At 41.9% G+C, this 26,058-nt stretch overlaps 1 protein-coding gene across 5 annotated transcripts in view; it reads right to left on the reverse strand.

The window, feature by feature from the left end:
* Window positions 1–26,058, reverse strand: part of FGF13 (fibroblast growth factor 13) — a 297,397-nt gene that overhangs the window by 100,745 nt on the left and 170,594 nt on the right. For 4 of the 5 annotated variants that reach the window (XM_067005307.1, XM_067005304.1, XM_067005308.1 and 1 more), the window contains one exon: window positions 7,239–7,406. The exons of the other annotated variant lie outside the window; for it this stretch is intronic. In XM_067005307.1, coding sequence (XP_066861408.1) covers window positions 7,239–7,404 — 166 coding nt within the window. In that variant the 5' untranslated portion in view covers window positions 7,405–7,406. The remainder of the gene's footprint in view (window positions 1–7,238; window positions 7,407–26,058) is intronic. 5 annotated transcript variants of the gene reach the window in all.

Consider the following 26,058-nt stretch of genomic DNA (forward strand, 5'->3'; position numbering starts at 1 on the left):
TTCACTTTTGTGCATTCAGATATATCTGTAACTGAATGTCCAAACTGCTGATAGAAGAAAGAGCAGAAACCTGAGTTAGGTATCAGCTGTGCTAACCCTGGAACTGGTGACCATAGACCCACTGCAACATAACACTGTGAGCAACTTAAGATGGTTTTCACTGAGACAACTATTACTGTTGCATGTTGATGCACTGCGCCGTATAGATATGGGACATCAGCTAGGGGATCTCTGTAGTATGCTCCACTGCACTGTGTAGACATGCTTAAATGCTTTTGTAAGTGATTATCCTGGGAAAAGAAGCTTTGCAGTGATAGACAAAAAGTTTAACAATTTGTTTCTGGAGCTTTCCTAACCTAGAACAGCATGAAAAACTGGTATGCTCCCAATCCGAAAGCCAATATTCAAATACTACAGCCATTACCACTGATAAAAGGTCGTGCAATAATTATGATGGACCATGTAGTTGAATAAGGTACAAAGATCTCTTATTATTAATAAAGAACTACATCATCTTATTTAAGATGAGGACAGTTTGAAGAGCGGTCTGATGCTTTCTCAGGAGAATCGTGGAATATAAATGTAGCAAGACAAAGGCCTTCCTCCATACAAGGAGCACTCTTTGAAGCTCTCAAAGAGTCCTTTAAAAGATGAGATGAGAAAAGCACATCTGTGTGACTCATTTGGTCTAAATATCCTACTTTAGATATGCTAAACATCAGAGACCGGCTCCATAATGAATATTTATTCTGAGATTAGAGCAAAATAGTAAATGTCATAGATAAAAGATTTGCCCCTAAGAGCACACAGGTAGGTAAGAATTCTCTGTAGGTCGCCACGACCTGTTCAGCAATAAGGCCAGCTCCAGTTTGAGAATTAAAATCCACGGTCTTGAAATAAAAGCTCTAAGGCTACTCTTAATGCCATTACTTAGTTAAGCTTCTCTGACACTACAGAGCGTGAATTTGGCTAACGTCACAATTAGAGCTGCACATTTGTGTTGTTTCACCAGGAAAACTCAGTACCAAAAGCACTTAATTTCCAACTTGTTACTTGTGGCCAGGCGAGGTGGCAGACAGAAGCACTGCGAGGACTCCTCAACTCTTGGTGCCTTCCTGGTTTATCTGTAGATTTGGAACCATCCATTTGATGGCTCAGTGAGGACAGTCACCAAGAAATCAGGTGGAAAGGATGCTGGAAAATCAGCACTCACTGAAATCTGACTGTGTTTTACAGACATCAGGAAACACCTGGGCACTAAAGAATATGTCCAGCAGCCAAAAGAACAGTCCAAAAGCTAGGCCTGTCACACTCCCAAAACTTCAAAAGATAAATAGTTAAGTACTTAATGCTCAGCTGATTCAGTAGGAGGTGTTATTGATACTAACACGGATGAGATGTCCAAATAGCTTTGAGGAACATGTATTTCACTTCCCTCTTTCTAACTGGAAGCATTAAACTTTCCTACTTCACAAGAGTATTGCGAGGATAAGCATGTTCAATCACAAATGGTCGTAGCAATAAGGACCATATAAACTCCTAAGAGAGTAAGAAAAGAAGAAATAAAATTAAACTACAATGGGGCTCTGATCTCATTTGCAGACAAGTAAATATTGAGTAAATCTTGGATTTCGGTGGAATTACTCTGGATTTGCACTCTGAGCCTGAACCCAAGCCAGGCCCAGACTATGTTCAGGTAAGCTCATTAAATACATCCCATCCCCTTTGACTCTGCTGGGAGCACTCAAATGTTTAAAGTTAATCATGTGCTTAAAGGCTTTGGAGGATCAGGGCAAGAGGGCTCAGCCACTCACAGAACTGAGCTGTTCTGCTTTATGTACTAAGCATCTGAAGAAAATAAGAGTGCTGTTGTCACCACTTCCTCCCGATGCCCTGAGAGAGAAGGTTGTCACTTAATCACTCAAACCAAAGTTGCTTTCCCTTGGGGGAAAAGCCATTTTAACTGTGGCAGCTTTAGACCTTTGGCTTTTGTGGTCTCTGTCACTCCTTCTAGATCATTCTTCATAACAGATATGATCCCATAGCTGCAGCAACTCCAGAGAGACAGAATTTAGAGCTTATTTTCATTTGATATTGGGCAAGGTTCAGGCATTGCACATTGCTTCTTCTTGCCAGTGCCAGGACTCAAGGCAGGGTGAAAACCTCACGTTCCCTGCTCAGTCCTCCTACAGGGAGGAAGAAGGGGTCTTTGCTGAGGGAAAGGGTGATGATGAGAGCACTGAGGGCTGCAGGCCCCAACACGAAGCAATAGCAGACTGTCTGCCCTCCCCCATTACTCCTCCTCAGGGCTGAACTGCTCCAGGCAAGATTGCTTATCTGCAGCAGGAAAGGGTTAAATACTCCTACTGGCAAGAGCCTGGGAAAACGGGAAAGCAAGTCTTCACTTTTCACCTCAGAAAGCCTTTACACCTTCTGAAAGCTGAAGACGTGATGAAAAGCATCTTGGAAGACTAAAAAATGTGATCAATTAATATCAAGGCAGCATAACCCTCATAATGTGATCCTATTTAGAAACTTAACATAGCAGGAGCCTGTATTTAATGAACCTGCGAGTCCCTTTCAGGCAGCTGTTGGTCCAGCTTAAATCCAAGGTTGAACACACCCGCAGCACAGATCCTGAACCTCCTCACTGGTGTCTCACGGCCAAGTGTGCTGGCTCTGAACATCTCAGACATGATCAGCACAGAGGGCTGTACCTACGTTTCACATTGCTCATCTCTATTATTCTCCACTGGAATACAAAGCCTTTTTCAGATCTGAACAATATACAAAGTTAAAAGCCTCTTATAGTTCTCCGTGATTCCAAATACAGGTTCTCCTCCCCTTTCTTTAATTTTCTAAAATGCAGAAATACACATGTATTAACACGAGCGAATGAGGGAGCTGGGCTAATAGGACTGATTCGGTCTAGAAGAAAAGTGTATAATTAGCGTGCCAAGTAACAGTACTATCAGTGTTGACACAAAGCTTGGAGCACCAAAGGGACATTCAATATTACAACATAAAGGCTCTGAATTTCTGCTGGTGACAAAACAGCGTGTGCACATGGAGCAGGCAGAAGAGCCAGCCTCCCACATAATGTGCTCAAGTGTCCTACCTTCTCCTCGCCCCCGGGACCGGCTCTGCCAGTCATCCCATTGCTAGGGATGAAGATAACAAGCCATTGTCAAGGGCAACCGCGAAGCTGCTTGTTTCACATTAGCATCCTTAACATTTTCTATCTAATCAGATTTCCTGTTGGTTGAGGAAAGCTGCCTTTACTCATTACCAGCTGCTATCCCAGATTTCCCTGTCCCCATCCCCACTGCAGGTTTTGCCATGCTTGCCTGCTTTTTTGTGTAAAAAGGTTATGCATGCCTGGAGGGAGACTAAATGTTACCAAAAAAAAAAAAAAGTCAAAAAAAAAAAACAACAACATGAAAAGAGAACTGTGGGCAAAAGGCCAAGGCTCTTGATTATGTGACTGTGACTAACCAATGGGTGTTTTTAAAAAACATTTCTCTCATTATTTTCTCTCCTCTGGATGCAATAATACAACTCAAATTAGTTTTCCAGGAGCAGACTTCTTTTTATGTAACCATGTTTTATACAGATAGCAGCAGCTTATGTTTAAACAATTTAAAAGAACAAATAGCTGCAAAATGTACTTCAGATGGCCCTTCTCCTGCTAGCAGTGTATTCCTGGCTTAAGGGAAGCTACAAAAACACCCTGTATTTTGCTACAGCTTGGATGTAACTGTAAACAATGCTCAATGCCCATAGGACCTCGCATCCAGGTAAGAATGTCAGCTCCTCTTGTTTTATTGCATTTGAGAGATCCACAGCATTTGTAAACCGTAGAATGACTTTGAGAAAACAGAGCTGAAATGATGCAGAATGAAGCACAAGTTCATCTTTTAACTTAGTCCAGAGTTTCTCAAAGCATTAGGAAATGCAGCTTCCTATGTGAAGTGCAATCCAGATGTCATCCGGCTGGCACAGGGCCCAAATGGAAATTTCCATGTTTTGGAAATATATATATATTATTTTTTAATTTCCCATTGATCCTCTCTTTCCTTCCACATCTATTAGTTAAAATAGACCATGTTTGCCATAGTTACTGGACCAAGAACAGTTATATGTCCTCCAGGTTGATATCGAATATACCAGGCCCCAATCTTTTCTGCTGTGCATTTGAGTATTGTTATGGGTGTATTTGAGGCACATGGGTGCTGTGAAAAATGATGAGACTGGCTGCAGGCAGGTTGGGCATCAGGAAAAGAAGAAACCAAGACAAGTTAATTTAGGAAACAAGGATCTATTTTGTTTTTAGAAATGGGTCTGAGATAAGAGAAATAAATCTCTTGGGTCACCTATTTGAAATACCAGAATGAGGTGCTGTTTAAGTATTTCAGCACATAGTAGAGTATTCCCCAAACACTCCCACAGAAAGCCAGGGAAATCTTTTACCTGACATCATCATACATGCTTAGCAGATCAAAATCCTGAAGTGATATATGAGATGGCCCAAGCACTTACCCTGTGTGAAAGTGTGGTTAAAAAGTGTAGAGAAAAAAAATCTATCATCTAAATAAAATATTTGGATGAGTTGCAACGCTAGAAACTTGCAGGATTTACTTTGTGTTCCTATGTCATTACTCAGAAGGTAAAGAAGAAAAATGTACATTTTTATATTCACTGCAGAGTCTTTCAAGTCTGCAATGTTTCACATAACCTAAGTAAAATGCCATCATGGAAGTTTCATAATGGCTACTTAGCTATTGTACTTTCCAGTACCTTTAAAAATGTGAAAATTACACTATGGTAACAGGTTTAAACTTTTTTTCTTTTCTTTTTATCATTCATCCTCATGGCACAACTGAGCTGTTGACTGTTGGGTTCTCACTAGAAGGTATTCAGAGAGGGTTTCTTCCAGCTGTTCCATTGACTCCAACAGACCGTTTTTGTGTTTGCACTGATAGTTCAGTTTAAATCATTTCATACTCATAAGTTTTCAGCTTTGTGCCAATGAACCACTAAAGATGACAGACGTCAGCCTTTCAGGGGGGTCTAACACCATTGCCAAACCATTTGCAGATTTCAAAGAAAAATATCCTAGGCAATCTGAGCTGCAGGAGAGGCTAAAAGGACTCTTAAACATGTATTTTCCTTCTTATGTTAGAAGTGTCTTTCACAGAAACATCTGTAGAAATCATGCAACATAAAAATTCCATTGAAATAATATCTGTATGAATTCCCATAAAGTCAGCTGATTGTGGGGTAAGTGGCCATGGCTTCTTGTGCCCTGTCTAGTGATGCAAAATTCCTGGAGGAGAGAAGGAGGGCTAAAAGAGGGAAGGGGAAGAAACATTCATCCTCGTATACTGCAGTAAAAGATGGAAAGCGTTCCTCTTAAAACTAAACATTTTCAGTAAGAATGATTAACAATACCATATGCCATGGAGGAAGGAGTAACAGCTGTTGGGGATAGAGAGTATGGAGATTTATGGAGAACCTAAGAAGAACAACTGTTGGCTTTCAGGCAACAATTCAGCAGAACCGATGCTGTCTAGGTCTTCACTTTGAGCCTGTACCTTGCAAGCTTCTCCCAACAGATCCTGAAATTCTCAGTGTTGAACCAAACCATGCCCCCAGGAGACTCATAGTCTGGAGATAAAATGCCTTGCACAAATCCACTTCCCGTGTTTTCCTCTTGAACGCGCCATTAGTATGTAACTTTTTTTATCCACTGAAAATGATAGCAGCTAAGAGCTAGTCACCAGGAGAAATCCAGCTGTCAGTAATAAGTTCCACTGAAATAACCATCAACTTCTGCTGGAGTTCCACATGAGCACAAAGGAGATGTGAAATACAGTGTGTCGGTCAATGAGGTCAACTTTAGAGCCCAAATCTGTTTGATACAGAATACCCTTTACATTACAGTTCATGCAGAACCTTCGATTTACAAAATAACATTTGCCAGTGTTGCTGAGCACCTCTAGCAGCTCAGCTGTCATTGTCTTCCTAGAGGATCTTGACATGAGCAGTTCTGGGCTCATAATTTACTCACAAACTCAAATCCTGACAGATGATAGGAAATTCATTATATTTGTTAATCCAGAAGAGTGCTATGGGATTCAGCTTTACTTTTTTGAATTCAGAATTACAAAATCAAAACCCAAGTCAGCCCCAGAACTGAGAAGAATTAGACCTCACGTTTTCAAAACCCAATTTTAAAATTCAGTTGCAACATCACTGTAACAAACAAAAAAATCTCTCCCCACACCTTACACCAGTATTTGTGTCAGACTGAATATTTCTGGTGAGATGAGAAATACCTTTTTTTTTTTTTTTTAAATAAAAACACAGATCTCCCCAAAATATTTCCTCTTAAAATACATCTACTAGCAGTAGCATTGCTTGTCTTGGCAGATACTGAAGCTTTTGCAAAAAGTAGAAGCCTTACCATGTGGAATATGGAGGCAGTAATGAAAAACACATAAGGAACAATAAAGAAAATATTTTCTTAAATATAATAAAAAACAGCTTCATCTTAAATACACTGGACCAGCAAGTTAAAGATATGGATACCTCATTAATAATTTCATATCAGTTCACACAGCGTTAGAAAAGACCATACCTTTGCTTTATCTGAAAAAGAAAACATTCTGCTTATTTTTTCTGCTCTGCATGCATTTCATTTTCCAAAATGCAACCGGGCGTGCATTACATACAAACTTCATCCTGCTTTACTGGAGTACAGCTGTCATGAGCATTCTCTAGCGCTATGCAGAAGCCTTATGGAGTGAAAGGTGTTGGGGACAAGCCGAATCTGAGCCTAAGTGCCATTATTTTCAGCAAAGTGCAGCTTCAGAAACGTTACTGCAAAGAACCGACTTGGAATTGATGCTGTTTAAGTAGCAAGCAACTTTTGGCAGCCAAAAAAAGGGCAGTGTGTAATGATGAGAGCTGAAACAAACAAACTTTATTTAAGAAAAAGCAGCGTCATTTTACTTCTCATCTAGAACGATACTGTACATAGCTTATATGTAGTGTCCCGTGATAGCTGAATCAGACACTAACAGGCAAGCAAAGGGGGACATGGAGTGCATCACGCTTCCTGCATCAGTTGCACTGCACTGACACAGGCTGGAAAACACACAGCACACTCTAGGGACATACATGGAAAAATAAAAATAATAGAAACAAACAGAACATGGATCCATAGTGCCACAAACCTTCCGGCTCTGTGTTCTCTTTGAGGTGCACTTGCTTCAGTGGACAGCAGAAGATTTCGTGACACTTAGCACGAAAAGGGGACTCTTTTTTCTTTAATTCCGCAGATTGGATCGAATCTTGCCGTAACATAATGTACTCCTGAGTGCCAGGGGGAGCGTCATCCATAACTGTGGTCACCACATAACAAAATGAACTCAAGTTAGAGCTTGAGGAAAGCAATCTAGAGAATTAAATCAACTACATAATGTCAGGGTTGGGGGAAGAAAGGAGGGGAAGAAAGGTTTATGGGAAAGAAAATAAAATTTAAAGTGTTAAAGTATCTTAGTCATGATGATAGAGGGGTGAGGGGAAAATATTTACTTTCATAAACAATACTTCTCATAAACATCAACAATTTACATTGTTTCATGCAGCTTTCATAAATAGTGGAATAACTCTAAAAAAAAAAAGCATGCTGTTATTGCCTAACCATAGGCAATCTCTATGTTAACATCAGGGATTAATCATTCCACATCTGCAGGTAATGCAACATCAGTATACCTATTCCCCAACATAAAAAGAACATGTCTTTATCAGGATATGTAATTATACAGAGTTTCTCAGAGCAAGGATAATAATCCAGTGACATTTGACTTGATCATTATTTTCAATGGGTAGAAAAGTAGATGTACAAAGAGAAAGCACATTAGTCTTCATGATGGTTTTCTTGTAAAACAGCAAGTCATCTTTTAAAGTTGATCTTATAAGTCAATACTGACATTAATAATATACATGACATGCAGTCAAATGTTTTCTAAATGGGGTCAAGCTATTAAATGGTAAAAAGATAAAATGTATAGTATACAGAAAGCTCCAGCTACCTCAAAGTATTACACTACCAGAAAGAATTAAAACACTTTTCCACTATCTAAAAATTGAAGCCTTAATAATGGGGACAGCAAGATCCCTCAGCTTACAGCTTTAAGGAACAGATAATCTCTCAAGAACAAAAATTAAATGCTTTTTCAAAGTACAGTCTATAACCACTACTACTTATGCATAATGTGATGCATAGCTATAGAACTACATCCAAAACTAAGCTGAGACTGTACAACCATATAGCAAATAAATAAAATAAATAAATCCAAAGATCAAGAAAAATCCCAAAGATTGAGAAAGTAACCATTGACATGCTAGCCTACAATTGCAGATGTAGCAGCACTATATACATTTATCTGCTTCTGGAAGCGCTGGCTGGTAATTCAAGCAATTTAACCATTTCCTAAATATCTGCAAATGAATAATAATTTTTAAGAATTGTCAGATCGATTTAAACATGGGTTCCTTCAAACAACTATGATCCCCTTACATTTTCATTCTCTAGATTTTTCTTTTATTCTCCTATCAAAAAGGCATTAGGAAAAATCATATATAGGAGATAAGCGATTCAACTTGATAGTCTTTGCACAGTGGGCAGTCACCTTGATTGAAGACCTCATTAATCTGTATGAGACACTTGTCACCTTAGTTGTTGTTGCTTCATTAGACTACACACAGCGCCAATAACACAGACTAATAATCCAGACAAAGCGTCATTAAAAGGGATGTATAAGCTAATAGAAAAGCACAAGCTGTTAAAAAAGAGTAGTAGGTCACTGGAGCACAAGGTCTGGGTCACCGGATAATTGCTCCCTTAACAATACCAGTATTACTTGGGCTTGTTTGAAGGTTACATATGCATTCATGAAACGTACTGACAGCCCGGAGACTGAAGGGAACTTGCTGGGAGTGATCACTAAGAGTTAACACCGAAGATGAGCCAAAGACCGACGAGCCTTGATGGGTCAACTCCTCCAAAAAGTCACCACACAGACATCGCTACGGCCGGAGCTTGCACAAAGCCACCAGTGAGCTGTGTGCGGTGACACCGACGTCAACAGCACAGGAAGCCTACGGCGTGTCCCTCTGACATTTGCAGGGATAAAGGATAATGTGTGTTGAGAAACATGAACAGCCAGGAGGAGTGAAATGTGCAGCTACCTTCTGCCAACAAGCTGGCGTGTCCCACTGTCACAAGCAGCCTCGGGCAAGAGGCACGTCCCTGGGCCGACCCCGTGAGAGGCAGAGTCCTTCCAGAAGTCCCACTCAGCTGTGGGAGCTGGGGGAATTAATCACAAGGCTCAATGCTCTGTGGTGCTGGATCACCACTTTTGCAAAACAATTTAAAAAATAATCTAAAAAAATATGCAGAAAGCAGGCTAGCAGCTGCTTAATAGGGTCAATGAGTAGAATGAGCTACTGGTCCTTTACCAGTTTAACTGGTCCTTTACCAGTTTAACTGGTCCTTTACCAGTCACGCACATACTCTGACCACCTGCAGACAGATTTATTTAAGCGTGAAAAAGCCATAAAGAGAGCCACACCTTCCATAAATGGAGAATGTGTTGAAATCAGCAAACACACCTCAGGTTACTTGAATACAGAGTAGCAGAGCCTTGGTTTTGAGGAACATCATAGCACTGACATCTGGAGCAAATACTAGGAACCACAGCTCTAATAAAGCCTTAATGCTGGGATGATGCATGGGTAACATAATTGATGTCACTGTTTTGACAGGAACAGCTAAAACCTTTTCTTAACATGATGAATGGCCTCAAGTCAGACTGAGAATTTATGACAAAACTAGGAAAAAACCCTAACCCCTAAGCCTCATTTCCCTGCTATGATGACAGCCAGGCACCCTCATGGAGCCACTGAAATGACAGCACCAGGACCTCAGCTAAGGGTGCAAACAACCAGTCCACGGGGAAATTTCAGCCACGCAGAATATAATGCAAAAAAAACTTCAAAAACCTGATGTCCATTTTTGATGGCTAAAAAATAATCAGTGTATAAGCATATAACCATAAAAGAGTCATTATTCAACATCTGTGAATAAACCCTTTAGAAATGAGAGAAATATCACCAAGGAGTCTGGTATGATTTTGCTAATGGGATAAAAAACACACACATGAAGCAATCACATATACACCACAGTAGACAACAGGCAGTACTTTTCAGGGAAGTAACAAAAATCCGAAGTGGTATTTACACACTGTGCAATGTGGAGCAGGTGACATTGCGTTTTCTCTACGGTTCCCTTCATTACAGAGTCCGTGCTAATTGCAGGACCTAGGGTATGCTTCCACTCACAGTCAGTAAGTGACCGTTAAGTACACGCTTACTGACCACAAGCCAGTGTGAAAAATAAATAAATAAAATAAATAAACCACTTCCTTCCTCCTACAAGCCTTACTGAGAGAAGGGAGAGCCATCTTTAAGATGGCCGCCGGCACTGGGATGTTTTTCAAGATAAATTCAGACATGTTTCTATTATACAAACACACCAGCTAAACACTGCTGGTTTATGTCTTTCTTTCATGTCCAACTTCATTTTAGTCATGTCTAGAATTGCCAGAAACCATAACATCAAGTCTGTCCATAGGCCTTGGCTCTGTTTCCCACTGAATATTCTCTGATATAATTCAGAGTATAATGAAGCTGTACAGAAACATTTTTTCCCTAGTCTTTACATGGAGAGGTGTCAGCTCTGCTACCTAAATGTTGTAGCAACCATAGGGTGAATCTGTCCCAATAACGAGGCATTTCCCTGTTCCTGTTAGGCTGTTCTTGCTGTACAGATGACAATTTAACATACAAATTTTGTACTTACAGGGATCTGTTTTGACTTCCCTCCTGGAATGACCTTCCAGGTTATTACCTGTGACATGGTTTTCCTCCTTCAGGTTCCCTTACGTTTTTTTTAAGTCTGATTAGTTTCACATGCTATGAGCCTCAAGATACTTATACTTGCAATAGATTACTTTTTTTTTTCTGGCATTTCAGAAGGACTGAAATCACACTTCTACACTAGACCTTCAACCCATGAACAGTATTAGAGCGCCTCTTAAATCACACTTCCACAAATAGAAGAAAAATCCCTTCTTTGGCATGCGCACACACACACACACACGCACAGAAAAAGCATTCCCCCAACACAACTCTTTTGGAAGAACAATACGGAGAGCAGCACACAGCTCACGGCTGCTGCCTGTCAGGTTGTGCTGTGCAACACGGTGGCGATGCTCGCTGAGCACCTCCTCCATCCTTTGCCTTCCCTACCCACAGAAAGGAAAGAAAGGTCAGCAGCGAATTGACCTAGGGCTCTGAGGACGTTTACAGCTATGTAAGAAATGGTTTGCTTTTATTTTTTTCCCCTTTTAGAAAAAAACATTACGGTATCAGGTTGCTTTCTTTTCCTTGCAAGGACAAACCTTTAAAAAAAAACAAACAAACAAAAAAAACCCCTCCAAAATAGCTTGATTAAAGTCAGTGTTTGCAAAACAAGGAATAGGTAGAAAAGTGGGGTATTTTTCTGTAATAACATTTTCTGCATTGAAGTAGTTGATGAAAAGCTCTCAGGTATATATGCGAGAACAATTCCCTCAGCTTCTTTTCATTACCGCTTTGTTTTCTCCCTACTTTATCCAAGCTGAAGTGACTTTTGTTAGCCACCTTAACAATATAATGAACTTGGGGCACAAAAATACTTAAAAGTTAATTAAAAAATAAAATTCTATTCTGGGGTTGTGATACACTCAAAGCCACGTAATGGTAATGTAGTCTATCCATACCATTCCCCCGCTCAGCTTTGCCAAAATCCCAATGAAATATTCTCACCAAACAGCCCTGGGGCCTTAGTGTGACAAGTCAGAAACTTATTTTTCAGCTTGTGTTTAGATGCAACTTCACAACTTCTAAGTTTGGTCAACTCTGATATACAATTTTTCACAATGAAGACAGATGCAACAGGAAATACAAGCTGCCACATTTGCTAACATTAAATCCCAACAAGCTGTTTCTTGAGTCCCTCCTTTTGCCCTACTGCTTTCTACCCAATACATGACCAAAACCAGACACCAAACTAGAAACACACCAACTCCAAAGGTTAAAACTAACTAAATAAATAAATAAATAAAACTTTTGGAAGTTGTAACTTTTACCTTGATTTTCCTTAGATGTTATTTGAAAATTAGAGCTCCACTTGAAGAGAGCTGTCATTACATCTGGAGGCTGCTGCTGGACAGAGGCTGTGACGATGACAGGTTGCCAACAGCACAACTTATTCACTCCTCTTACTGGGAAGCAGCACCTAGTCTTTTGCTCTCAAACCAATACTATAAATTTCCGCTCTGGCAACTATTTCTCTGTGCTTATTTTTGAATTGATATTAAAAGGACAGCTTTATGGCATGCATAAATACTGCATAAATTTTGAGATGGGCAGTAGCTGTCTGGAAGAGTTCAGATACTTACATTCTTGGGAAAGCAAATTTCTTGTCTAATAGAGGGCTTTTACTACCTGAACTAATGACTTTTCATACTGCTGATCTACATTAGACTGTGCTGGTTATTAGGAGTTGAGGCTTTTGAGATTCAACAGCAGACAGTCTAAGAGCTCTCTTCTCTGTCTGGTGGAAGAGGTAGGATAAACTCCTATTTACAGCATAAGCATCACAGGAATATTTACTAGTGGAGTCCAAGTAATAATCCTTATGGCAAAGCCAACCACCAGCCCCTGCTGCGATTGCTGCATAAGGCAGAGATTCCTAAATATTCACTAAATTAGCTGGTTCAGATACAGGAAGGAGCAGCCTAGGCCTCAGCAGTTACCTATCCGCTGGGCAAGGTTTACCATCCTGTATCGACCATCACTTTTGTTCAGTTTCCCAGCACCAGCAGCCAACCACGCTGGCTCACATCTCATCCAAACAGCCCCAAACTGCTGCAGTCACAGCAGAAGCTGCAGTACAAGCACCCCCAAAGATTTCTGCCAAATCCTAATCCTATTTGGAGGCCTCATTCTTGGACTGAAGCAAAGCAGCGAGCAGAAGTTCTTTCTGTAAAAGGTGGCAGGAGAGGATGGAGAGACACAGTCCTCCTGCTTGCCATGGGCAAGCATGAGCAAAGCAGAAGGTAGAATTTGGCTTATCAACTGCGACAATTCGACCTCCAGAAAACAGGAACAAAACCCACTTAAATCAGCTTCAGTGCATCCACAGGTGGATTTCTCCTGTCCGAGACAGAGTTCCTCCCTGCTTTAGATGGACCATCAATATTTATTGCACAGTCACTCCCTATACACTCAGTAAAGTCCTTATTAGAGAACCAGGAACAGACAAAGTGAGCCAGAACAATGTAGTTAAAACCTGCTTTAGGCAAAACATTTCATTTTGAATTAATTCTTAAGGTTTTCAAAACCCTGCCCCTTCACCCCCATATGAGAATATTTCACTGATGGTTTTAGGAAGTGTTTTTATTCTAGTTTGAAACTGCTTCCTGTTGTGAAGTATCTTCATTTTGAAAAATAAATTGTCTTACAATCAAAACTGAATGCCTTTTTGAACATATTTCTTTCAGTGTGAGTAGGAATTTCTAAACTTTTTGATCTGCTGAAAAATTCTGATGTGTTCTCTTTGGGTCAACCACACAGAATAATTTTTTCAGATCTTCCAAAAATATTTGCACAGAATGCTCCCCCTTGACCTAAAAGAGTAATTGGATTTACTGCTAGCAGTAATATGCTGTTATCCTCTAAAAAGACTAGACAAGATAAGACTGTGTTTAGATCTTTGTGCATAATAAAGACAATGACATCCAACATCAAAAAACTGTTGATAAATTCTGAGAATGCGTCTGCTCTTTCCCCTGTGGAAAAGGCACTTACATTTCTGCACACAGCCTTATTTCCTAGCTGTTCTGGGCATTCATCTACTAACAAACAGCCTTTGATTAACTTAATCCGGCCACTCTTCAGTGTTGCAGCTGCCTCCAACCGTTACCCTACTCCGGTCTGGGAGAACTGCAGTTTCCTCTCCAGATGCTGCTCGGTGACGCTTTCAGCCTCCAGCACCTGAGCTGTGATAAGGATGCATGCTCCTGCTCCTCAGGGGCTAAGCAACGTCCACAACTTACCCTGCACTGGGCAGACCGCTGCCTTCCCCTCCCCAGCCACCAGGATCTGTAGTTTTGCTACACGAGACTTGTGCCCGCTCTTACTCAGCTCTGCAGCTCAGTTCACCACTTTGCCACGCTTGCCACTGAATGAACCAACATTGCTTCCTTGCCTACTCGGAGCGGCTTTCCGCTTTCCCCATCTGCTAAGATAAACGCACGCTGGCTGCTTTCCAAACAGGTGGGCTGCTCCATGCACCAGCGCAGACACGATAGTAATTTACAGCGTGCTACTCATTTCTTCTGGAGCGCGTATCAAGAGCCACAGGCACATGGGCCGGCACATGGCAGAGCTGTAAGCACACCGCACTTGGCGGAGAACTGGGGACACTTCACGGAGAAGCAGGGGTGGGCTCAGGGGAGGACACTGAAACGGCACTTGCTGCTTGGGCAGCTTCAGAAGCTGAGTAACACATCCTGATTGCAGAGTCACCAAAAGACGTGGCATCTCCACATCAAGCTCTGGCTGCCATCAAAAGCACCAGAGAGAAAACAAGGAATGCCTCTGTGTCTGAGAGAATATCCTCGCATTGTGGTGAAAAACCAGGCAACCAGAGAAGGAGGTGGCAAGAGAACTGCTAGAAAGGTCTGGTGATGAGTGGGAAGCTGACAGTTTGTGAGAGTGCTTTGGAGAGCTGTAGTTCACTATTTATGAAATACTAGCATGTTTTTGTGCAACGCAACTTTAATAAGAATTTAATTATTAATCTAGCCCTATTTAGAGCTAGGAGAATAGCTTCAAATGACAAAGGAAGACAACAGAAATGGAAACGCCTGTAGCTTTTTTCTTGCTATTTATAGAGCATCTATTGACAACACCAGGGCTACAAAGGAGACAAATTTCCCTTGAGGTGAAGGGAGAAGAAGAAAAGGAAAAAAAAAAAAAACAACACAAAAACCACCACCGATATAAATCAGAATCATCCTGGAAGAGCAGAACAAGGAAAAAGAGCCTGCAAAAAGGCAACAAAATCCTCAGATAAAAGACTGAATCCCTCCTGGAAATCTGAAAGAAGGATCAGCTGTACCTCTTGGGAAACAGGAGACGAACAGCAGCAGTACAGTCCTCAACGACTGTTTCAGAGGCTCTCCACTACTGCAGCTCTTGGGCATTTTGCTTGGAAGAAGGGGACAAGAACAGAAGCACCATTCACGAAGGGGCAGGTGACACCTCCCAATTATTTGCCTCATTTACTGCGGATAAACAAAAGGAAGGAGGCAAGAAATGAAGTGTTTTAAAATTCAAACCCATTACAGAAAGAGCTGTTCTGAGAAATGGCCCCAGAGGAAATCTTTCAAAGCAAAGCGCAGAAAACTAATCAGCAGGAGCAAAAACCCTCGGCGTGCCAGGGAGAGGAGCACAGCGCGCTGCCGCCGCCCCGGGAGGTGCCGGGCACCTGCACGCTGCTCTGCTTCGGCGCTGCTGCCCGAAGGCCTGGCCGCTGCTCCTGGCCTGAGCCATACACACAGCTGCTGCACGAATGGCATAAAAATCATTGCAGAGAAGGAAAAATGCCTATTCGACCTGAAATTAAGCAACAGTCTTCGTTTTAAGAAGTGGATTTTTTTTTCCCTAATACTTTAAATGCTAAGATTATATAAATTGGGTTTGTATACAAACACGCTTTTAAATCAGTCAGATGAAAGACTACAGTTTTTTCCTGATTTTTTTTCTTGTGCTAAAACTTTAGTTACGTTACCTCCATCCACAAGTGATTTCTGCAACCCAAGAAATTGTGCAGTGAATTATCTAACCTCTAAAATACTGCTCAACTGTAGTCTCACTGGAGTCGTGCATACGACCAGAGAAAGCTCTGCCTGCACTACCATTTCTATTTACCTGTGTAGTACCTCTGCTGGAGCAGCTTTCCCCAGCCAGCAGCTCTCTAACACCCAAGATGTGACTGAAAAATGCACCTCAAGTATTTTGACAATTAACCAACTTTTTTTTTCCTGTCTGGCCCAGGAAGTGTTAAGTCATTATATCCACTTGAATGGAGTATGGATTGAGAGTGATGTGCGCAACAACACTCACAATGCTGATTTTTTTTTTCTCCTCCTCTTCCCGAAGTAAAAGGACCACATTTCAGAAGCTTCACTTGACAGAGGTTTAACACTTGTGCTTGAGAGCATTTCCCCCACCCCCCCACACTTATCTAAAAATCCCTTTGGGCTTTACTCAAATCCATGTACAATTACGCTATCACTGTTATACAGCATGGCTACAATGAACTTGCTGCACATACACAGAGGGGTTTTGCTTTTCACTGTAAATCAATTTAGCCAGCACCAAGCCAAATCAGCAAAAGATTAAACTACCTGTTTTCCTGTTACTGTCCACCTTACCCATTGTGCTTGCAGGGTCCAGCTGCACGTTCAGTATATTGAGACCGTTTTCAACCACCCAACTTCCTTTTTACAGTATTCTGGTGCTTCCATATAGTGGGCACCACAGCCACCGAGTACTAGCAGCCTAACTGCACCAGAATTGCTATTATTTCCATAAAGATTGACTTTAAATGATACATTATTTTATGTATAAATTAGTGTCTTTCAATTCATTGGACAAGACCATATGAAAGAGAAAGTGAGAGGAGTGATCAGCTCTGGGTCATGGACACCAGGAATGATTTTGCTGCCCTGATGTGAACAGTAAATGTGCAGTGACTTGGTTAACGACACCACCCTGGCAGAGCAGGATGCACACGATGAGGACTTTCACTGTCCATTTATTCCAGCTTGAGCAGACAGGAGCTCACAGCACAAACCTGAGCTACCTTCAGCACAGCAAGTATGATGCTGCCAGCTCCTCCCTCTCCACATGAACCAGGACATGAAGCAGGGACAGCTTTTGGCATCATCTGCAGGCAGGCGATGAATGAGCAAGACCTTCCATCTCCCCAAAAGAGGGGAGCCAATCTGCCCTGCTTATGCACACGCTGGCAGTGGTACCAAGGCAGGCAGTCTAAGCATGCCATTAGAAGGTTGTTTTTTCTCCCCCTACTGTTCTAAGCTGCCTTCGCTCAGACAGGGGCCCTGATTCCACACAGCCACTCAATTCACTGAGCAGGTGTCAGCAGTGAGGGAAAATAAACTGAGAAAGCTGCTGCTGGCATAGCTTGGAGTATATTTGAGATGACATCTGCGTACCCCCAGGTGTATGGAGATGGCTGCGCGCACAACCTGGCACACAAAAGGGGCAGCACTCTAGTGCAAAACTTGATCTGAAAGGAATTTCAATACCACGTGTTTGCAAGCTAGCAAAAAAGAACAAGCAAACAAACCACCACCACCACGAGGTACTTGCTTAAGCCAAACTGTAGATAACTCACATGAACAATTCCGGCTTAGCATATTGCTGTTCTGCTAAAAATGGTCTGTCCAAGGCCAACATACCTTGCAGTTGTTCAACAACTGAGTGACATGTCACCAACAAAAATGGCATGATGAAGAGGTTGTAGAAAAGAAATGCATTTTACATCTTTCAAAGACCAGCGCACATTTCCACACAACTTAGCACAGATTTCAAATGTTGCCACGGGTGATCTCCAGCCCAGGCAGCTGCCACCTCACAAACACGCACAGCTACCATCCTCTGCCAGACACGGGAGGAGGTTTTGCAAGACAATATTCTACTCAGTGCATAAATGTGCACCCATAAACATTCAAGCAGCAATAAACTATTCAGAATCAACTTTTTCAGGAAACAAATGGCAAAACGATCAAGGTAAGGCTGTTCTGGTAAAGCAGAAATAACAGTGGTGTTTATTGCCTTTGTATGCATATATTTACACTACATTGCATAATATGCTTGCATGGGTGTTCAACAGCGTAAATGACAAAGTAACTCAAGACAGCAAGCACAGCAGAGCCCTAAGAAAAAAAAGTCACATTTCACATTCCAGTGCATGAAGTAACTACGGCAGTCCTCTGGCTTGTAGCAGTATATCCAAGTTAGTAAAGACAATTTCAGAAAAAAGAGATATTGTTTCATTACTGAGCTGTAAATTAGCTTCTAGTGTTCTAGGATGTAGCAAGTGGTTTTTATTTTAGTGGAAGAGAAAGCTGCTCTTTTCAAACCGAGTAAAGACATCGTGTACCACAGACTGGAGTTGGGGAGCTGCCTCTGGGGATACCACAATCACTTTTTGTACTGCTTTGAAACCATCCATATTAGAGACAAATCACTGTTTCACGTCATTACCATATTTATGCCTACTGGGCCTTTACATAGCTTAAAATAAATTAAAACATTTATTCTGAAGTTGGTTCAAACACTTTAAAATGTGGAAAGGACTTTATGTTGCTCTAAGTGCCCAAGACTCGTGGATGTGACTAGTATCATCTCCAGTTACATAGCAAAAATTCAAGAAAAGCTTCAGAGCAATTTACAATAGCTGCAGATTTGTCCCATACAATTGTCAAAACAAGTGCTTGAGTATGTAGGTCCTGCAAGCACTCATTACTGAGCATTGCACTGCTTTGGACAGTTCAATTTTGCAAAGAGTGTGCTCAGCAGTATTTGCACAGTTCCTAATCACCAGTGGTAGGAGTCTTTCTATTGCTCCTTGCCCTGTGTGCTACATAAGCACTTACAGTATTTTTAATATTAGCCCCCACGACTCCACTTGCATCTCAGGTGACTGCTGGAGAACAGAAAATTCTCAAAGAATTCATTTAAGAAATAAGGTTTTTGCAGGTTGGAAAAAAAATCCTCCTTTCCTTTAAGTCTACTAATCTGTAAGTTCCTTATTACCAATGTACTCTGCTCCTGAAATGAAACCCTAAAGAGATTTTGCAAAACTTTATTAGCATTTTAGTCTGCTCTAACTATTCATTTCACACCAGTTACACAATTGACAGTGCTACATCCACCAGCTGTGCCCCCATGCTAAGAACAGGCTAAGGGCTGCAGGTAGTAGAGATGCTATCACCAGCCAAGCCCCTGTCTGTAACTGGTCCTAACTCTCACTGCCGTGGTGTTTTGGGATCAAATCCACATGAAGCCCTCTCTGGGAGGAAGGAGACGGTGACTTTGAGCTGCTTCTCCTTGTCCTGAGCTGTCATACAGGCACGGAATCGAGGCTGTCCTGGGTGCCTGTGGATCTCCAGGCTGCTAAACACAATGATCAGAGATGACTCACTGTCACTCTCACATACATTAAATGGTTCTGTCAATTTTCTGAGTCAAATTATTGCTGTAATTGTTGTGTCTCACAGCTGAGGAGCTGACACCAGAGCTGACTCAACTGCCGGAGAGCTCCCACAGCCGTGCCGGGTCGGGCTGCTCGTGATGCTGGGGCTCAGACCTTGCCTTCACCCACCAGAAGTCATTCTCCCCCACCAGGTAAGATAATGAAAGAGAGCTTCCCTTGGTCAAATCTGACAGATCCACGCTGAAGTTTCTCTCCAGGAATGTTTTGCATATCATATATTAATAGAGTCTGACTAACGGCTTTAGCTTCACATCATGTCTAGACAAAGTGTCCCGCTGTGGGCAGTTGCCTGGAAGGGCACTTGAAATAGCTGTGGGTGAGCAAAACAGAAGCTGTGTGGAGAGCTGACATGTTGTACGCTCACTGCATCTCATTTATTTATTCTCAGAAAAGTGAAAATAATGGGCATCTGGATGAAATTTTAGGCAGAAAGAGGCTAAAATCTCAATATTCATTCCTTTCAGTATATGCCTTAAAGCAAAGTAAACAGCCAGAACATGAGACATGAAGTAATTAAGAGCTCCACAGAAGCTTTTGGGGGATCAAAATGTAATCGGACACAACTTGCATAAGCACAGCACTTAACCAAGTGCTCTCTGGTGCTGAAGCACTCTCCTGAACCTCATCACCCAGGCATGCCCAGCACTGTCCAGCCATACCCTGATGGAATAACTTTTACCCACGCCTTAAACAAAACTCCTCAGCACCCTATCTATGCACAACATGGTAGCACCACAGTTGCAAAATCACAGGAAAACAAAGCTGGAAGCAGAGAACAGCTGGTGAAGCATTTATAGCCCACTTGAGACTCTCTCTCCACCACTTCTCAACAACCACAGGACTTTGTCTGCCCTCTTTACGTTTCTTGTCAGGTGAAAACACATCCATATAGAAAATTGAATCACTGCTTTCATTGGCTTAAATGATCTATTTAAATTGAAAGTAACCAACTCCCTTTCAGCACCTTTTTTTTTTCCCCCATCTTTTAACATGCTGTGGCACGATTACAGCTTTAAATATTTACGTGACATTATCTTGCATCTGGCAAATGTTTTATTATACTGCCAAGTAAGTCCCATGCAGGATTAAGTTATCCACTGGTCCTTGCACAGTTGCAGCGGATCCCATTTATTACTTTACAACCATAATTTTCTCTGAACCAGGCCTGGCAAGTCTAAGACATTTTTCAATGAGAGATGAGATGTGCAGAAACCAGACTAATATCTAAGTTTCTGCGGAAGTTAAGTCTTTCTTTCCTCCATTATGACTTCTCAGTTTGCGTTATTCAAACCCATATAAACCCTGGCTTTTATTCTGTTACTGCTGTCAATTTGTACGCATCTTCTCAGTTCACTCTCTTTCTTATTGTTAATTAACTATTTCATATTGTAAATTCCCATTTTTAAGATAAGGTACTGTTGTCACAATAGTCCTGTAAGTGAATCATTATAACTATAATACATTCATAAATAACACATTACAAGACTTGAAATAAATATTTTTTTTGTTACTGCAACCCAATTGGCCTGCGTGTAATAGAAATTGTGCACCCATGAAATTAAACTGAATAAAAAAATTAATTTTCAAAGGCTTAGTTCTTTGAAAAACTTCCTGCTTCTAATTCTTTTTGGTCAATGTTATTTTCTTTTTGATCCTAAACTAGAAATTATAAAACTAAAATAAATAAAAATGGCAGCCTCTGGGTAGAGAACTGAAGTAATGAACAGCAACCAAATTCCACTGAGGGCCAGACAATCACAGGGAAAGAGAGGATGAGGGAAAACAAACACACAAATGCCTGTTAATGAACCTATGGCAGGATAACAGCGTTCTCAGACAAGTCTTCAGGAAAACTTTCTAGAGTCAGCTCCACGAATTTCTTCATGGGAGTTCACAAAGAATTTCCCAGGGACCTGGCTGATGTTTCAGAGATCCAGGAAGAAGCCCATAAGCCGGTCCAGGAGCTCCAAGACTCCCCTTAGCCACCTGTAGGCCTGGCCGTACCTCCAGCCCTAGAGCCCAGCCCAGATCTGCACCCTTTGCACGGGCCCCGTAAACCTAGCGTGAGCAGATCCAGTGCCTGGGGAGAAGCAATGCAGCCCTTGACCAAGTTTTTTCCTCCTCTAAAGCAAAGTCACATAGGAAGAAAGAGACCACGGGCAAGGTTTTCTCCCTCTTCTGCTCAGAGCAGGGGCAGAAAGGTCTACAAGGATCTGTGACCATAATCTCATGAGCTGAGAGATGGGGTTGAGAGGCTGGTAGGATGACACACAATTTATCATCTCTGCAGGCAGCAGCACACCCACACTGGAAGTTGGTATCCTAAAGGGCCTCAAAAGCAACAGCACACACCTTCAGGATAAGAATTAAAATAAACGGGGTCCTGACCATCAATGATCTCCATGCATTTTTAGAACAAGGAGAGCAAAATGTCAAGCGTGGTTCATCACTAATTTCATCTCCACACTCCTCCCCCCCGGAAGAGACAGCAAATACAATTATGCTTCGATGTGATGTCACCAAGCCTTTTGCAATTAATTCATTTGTGCTCTCAAAGAACCTTGTGATAATGGAGAGCTCTGCACAGACCCCTGGTACATATCTGAACAGACTGAAGTGACGTTTATAAAGGCTAGAGAAAGTGCTCATCGCTGTACTCTTCTGCCTTTTCACAGGTTTCCATGCCCATGGTTAACACTTAATTGCTCACCTCCTTCTGGTAATCGCTCCCTGCTGATGACACATCCCTGATGAGTAACAGGAACAAATAAATGAAGTGCAACTTCATTGTAAGCTTTGGATGGGTTTTCACAGCACCATGAGAGGCAGGAGGGCTTTAATTTGGTCTCAAAGCCCGTGTGTAAGTTAAGGAAGTTTATCTTTTGCAGTGCTCTCATCTAACTTATTACAACCACCCAAATGACCAGACATCTCTGGTGCAGACCAGTTGGGAACGCGGTACCCTGGGGTCCCATTCTGACCAGCACGGTAGGTCTGCGCGGCGGTGCTGACCACCTTCCAGGGGTTCAATGCGGATGGCTCCAGCACAAAGCCAAGAGAGGAAGGAACTGAAACAACAGCCAAAGAGGGGGGTGGGATGGTAGTTGCCCAAGAACGATTTTGGTTTTGTAACTTTCTATAAAATTTCAAAAAGGACACTTCTTCCCTGTGTTGGAATTGTTGGAGAAGTCCACTTTTTTTTTTTTTTTTTGGCTGACCCAGCTTCGCAATCAAGTGGAATGCTCTGAAAAATGTCTCCCTGATTTCTCCTGAATGGCCTTTAAAACACTGGCAATTCAGTCTGCTTAGTCAGCAATACACACAGAAAGCTATTAAAACCTGAGCCCTAATAACTGATCTCTCCCAGGCACTCATGCCTACCCTACGGAGCAGTGACACGACACGTAAGAGTTGTTCCAGCACTGCAGCATGCTCCACGTTTAAGTTTTCTTCACACCTAAACTAGCAAGATTTTAATTTTATTTTTGGCTCATTCTTTATCGCAGGGCTAATAAGGGCTGGTCAGATAAGGCTACTGTGGGCTATCCAAGGCTAAATCACTGAAATACACACCTCCAGCTCACAGCAGTTTGCTGTTGCTGCTGCTGGCATATGGAGAGTTTAGATGAAAACAAGAAAATACTGGGCAAAAACTATTCCAGAAAAAGCTGAATATTTATGACTTCTACACAGAAACCTGACTGGCAAGTGAATGCTTTGAATAAGATAAAAGGAGTGACAGAAAGATAACTTTTATTTGTGCAGAGTACATTTAATGAATGCATCAACATTTGCAGATGATTAGGGCTAACCTAAGTGCTTTGTTGTTCCTGCTGTAAGTCTGCAAGGTTCGGATTTTATTTATTCCTTCACCCCCCCATGCTTGCAACTAAATATAATTTTTGGCTTTTGCAAAGGCCTATTTCCATTTATAGAATCCAGATGACAGGCCGGGGACGATATTTTCCTAGCTGAGGCATCTGCCTCCTTGACAGAGGGAGAGATAATCACATTGGGTGAAACAGGCTCGGCGTCTGTGACAAGCTTAAGATGTCAGAAACGAGAGCATCGCATCTCGTCCCTCTGGATATTTTTTTCTGGAGAAATTTAGCCACATCTCATGCGAAACACAGCCAGCTTGCAGCGCTGCTCTGCCGCCAGCGACAGGGAAGGGAGGGGAGGAGGGAGGCAGGGAACCGCTTCACTTCTGAGGCTGCCACAGTTTCTATTTAATTGTTTGCTTATTTATTTAATTATGGTAACAATAAGAACTTCTGGTCAAGCTGCCAGCATGCTTTTCCTGAAACAATTCATTGCTCTGAGATCACTTTTGCTGAACAATTCTCCCTCCCTGCTGGATCTCCACCACGTACAGTCAAAGCACAGAACATCCCCGTCACCTTCTGCAGCCCCATCCAGGAGCAGCAAGATGGCACGGGTGGCTGAAACTACCTTGCCCCAAGACAGGAGAGGCAGGAGGCCCAGGACACGAGGCATTTGCAAGGGACTGAAATTGGAGAAGCATCTCCACATAGATTCAATTCTCAGATCTGAACAAATGCCTCCACAGCAGGTTCCACTGCCTACCAGATCGGCGCTAATCAATGGCATTTCCACCTTCCACACTGATTCGGTTCTGATTTTTAAATTACAGATCTAGTGTTCTGGAGTCGTGGAAGAGATTATGCTGCACTTTTTAGTGAAATCAAGGAGCTACTTTCTCTTTTGATATGGGCCATTTGATGCTGCAAAATGCCACCAAACAAACCTTTCTGAAAACAGATTCGTTCTCACTCTCACAACTACCTTTTTCTTGCCAGATGATGATGTAAATACAAATCACGGAAGACCTGACGGATGTGCCACCTTCAGTGGAATACACAAGCACAAGGGGACTTGTCTCATTTGACAGTCACATTAACCAGTAAGTGATTGCTTACTGCAGATGACCTGGTATAAATACTTTAACGAGTGTTCACCAATGTATTTTTAAGATACTGTTTTGTCATGACTTGTACCATACCATGAAGCAGCCCTCCCATTCTGACCTAACAGGGGTGCAAGAAGTACTCTTCATAAAATTTTGAGCTAACAAGACTAAGAAAATGCATTTGTTTTCTTTCCAACTTTATTTCCTAAGAAACGCAGAAATGGGCCCATGCTCAGAAGGAATGAAAAAAATGCTATAGAAAACTCTGCTGATATCAAATTTTCCTTGAATGCAACACTATAATTCCCTCCACAGAAAAAAATATTAAAGGCAAGAAACGCTGTATTTGACCAGCTATAGTCTATTTACTGCACTGTTGTATTTATCATGTAAATAGTACCACAACAGATGAACTTCCATCTGAATTCACTGAAACCAAGGTAACAGTCTTCACTCCACCTCTCTCTGCCCGCTGTTGACCATGTCCCTGCAGAAGCCCAGGAGGACTGAGGCTGACAGCAGAGGAGAACAAAAGCAGCAGCAGCAGGTTTCAGAGAAGAGCAAGGCAATGCTGAAAACTAGTTCAAAAAAAAAAACTAGTTTCACCAGAGCTATCTAAATGATGCGAAACTCTAGACTCTTTACCAGTTCTTCCCTAGTATAACGTTTTTTTTCCGCGAAGTCATCTTTCTCTCTCCCTCCCTCCTACTTTACACTGAGACCAACAGCTTATCCTGTAATACGGATTCTGTAACGTAAGACTCTCACAACATTTGCCTTGTCACACTGAGCCAGCAGCTTCTGCAGGAAGAGCAGAGTGCTTCGCTGAGATTTGGATGATGGGCGAACACTGCCAAGGTGCTGTTGACTACCACAGAGAATTCTATAAACACTGTTATTTTAATTTCCTTGGGTTTTTGGTGCTAATACAGAGTTTCAGTACATTAGAGGTTAATTTGAGCTCTGCACTGTACCAGTGGTCTATGCTCACCAATTACAACCTTGTCAAATCATTATGGATGATGGAAAAGAAGATCTGATGGAAAAGAAAATCTACTTTTAGAAGCACACATTCAATTGCGACTCCAGGCCTACTCCATCAGTCCACGGGGATTTAAGTCCAAAGCTCTACATTTGCGAAGATGAAGATGTGAAATACATTTGAAAAATATGTCAATCATTTTTCACATTCCCTTCGTCATTCAGCAAAGAATGACAGCAGAACAAACTAGTAGAGGCCTCTGGGGCTTCTAGACCTTCCCTGTGATACAATTCACTCTTCCAGACAACCACAGCCTGACCCTCATCCCATCCCACTACACTCCCTCTGCCTAGGGCTGCAGGGAGGGAGGCAACAGCTACCCCAAAAACAGGGCTCGGGCTGGGCTTTCCCTCAATCCCACGAGAACAAAACATGTATTGTTCACCTCCACATGGCAAGGCAACAAAACCAATGCCCACAGGCTGGAAGAGGGCAGTGACCTCTTCCTAAAGGCCTAAATTATCAGAGGACTGTGTATCTGGTATGCACTACAGTATGTAGTTTAAATGCAGATTCTTTCGAACCAACTACTTAAAGTTTAACCCAACAGATAGAAGGGGCATCTATTTCTCTTACTGTGCTCATATCTGCTCCTTGTCA

The sequence above is a fragment of the Anser cygnoides genome, chromosome 13 (genome assembly GCF_040182565.1).
Source record: "Anser cygnoides isolate HZ-2024a breed goose chromosome 13, Taihu_goose_T2T_genome, whole genome shotgun sequence".
Taxonomy (NCBI): domain Eukaryota; kingdom Metazoa; phylum Chordata; class Aves; order Anseriformes; family Anatidae; genus Anser; species Anser cygnoides.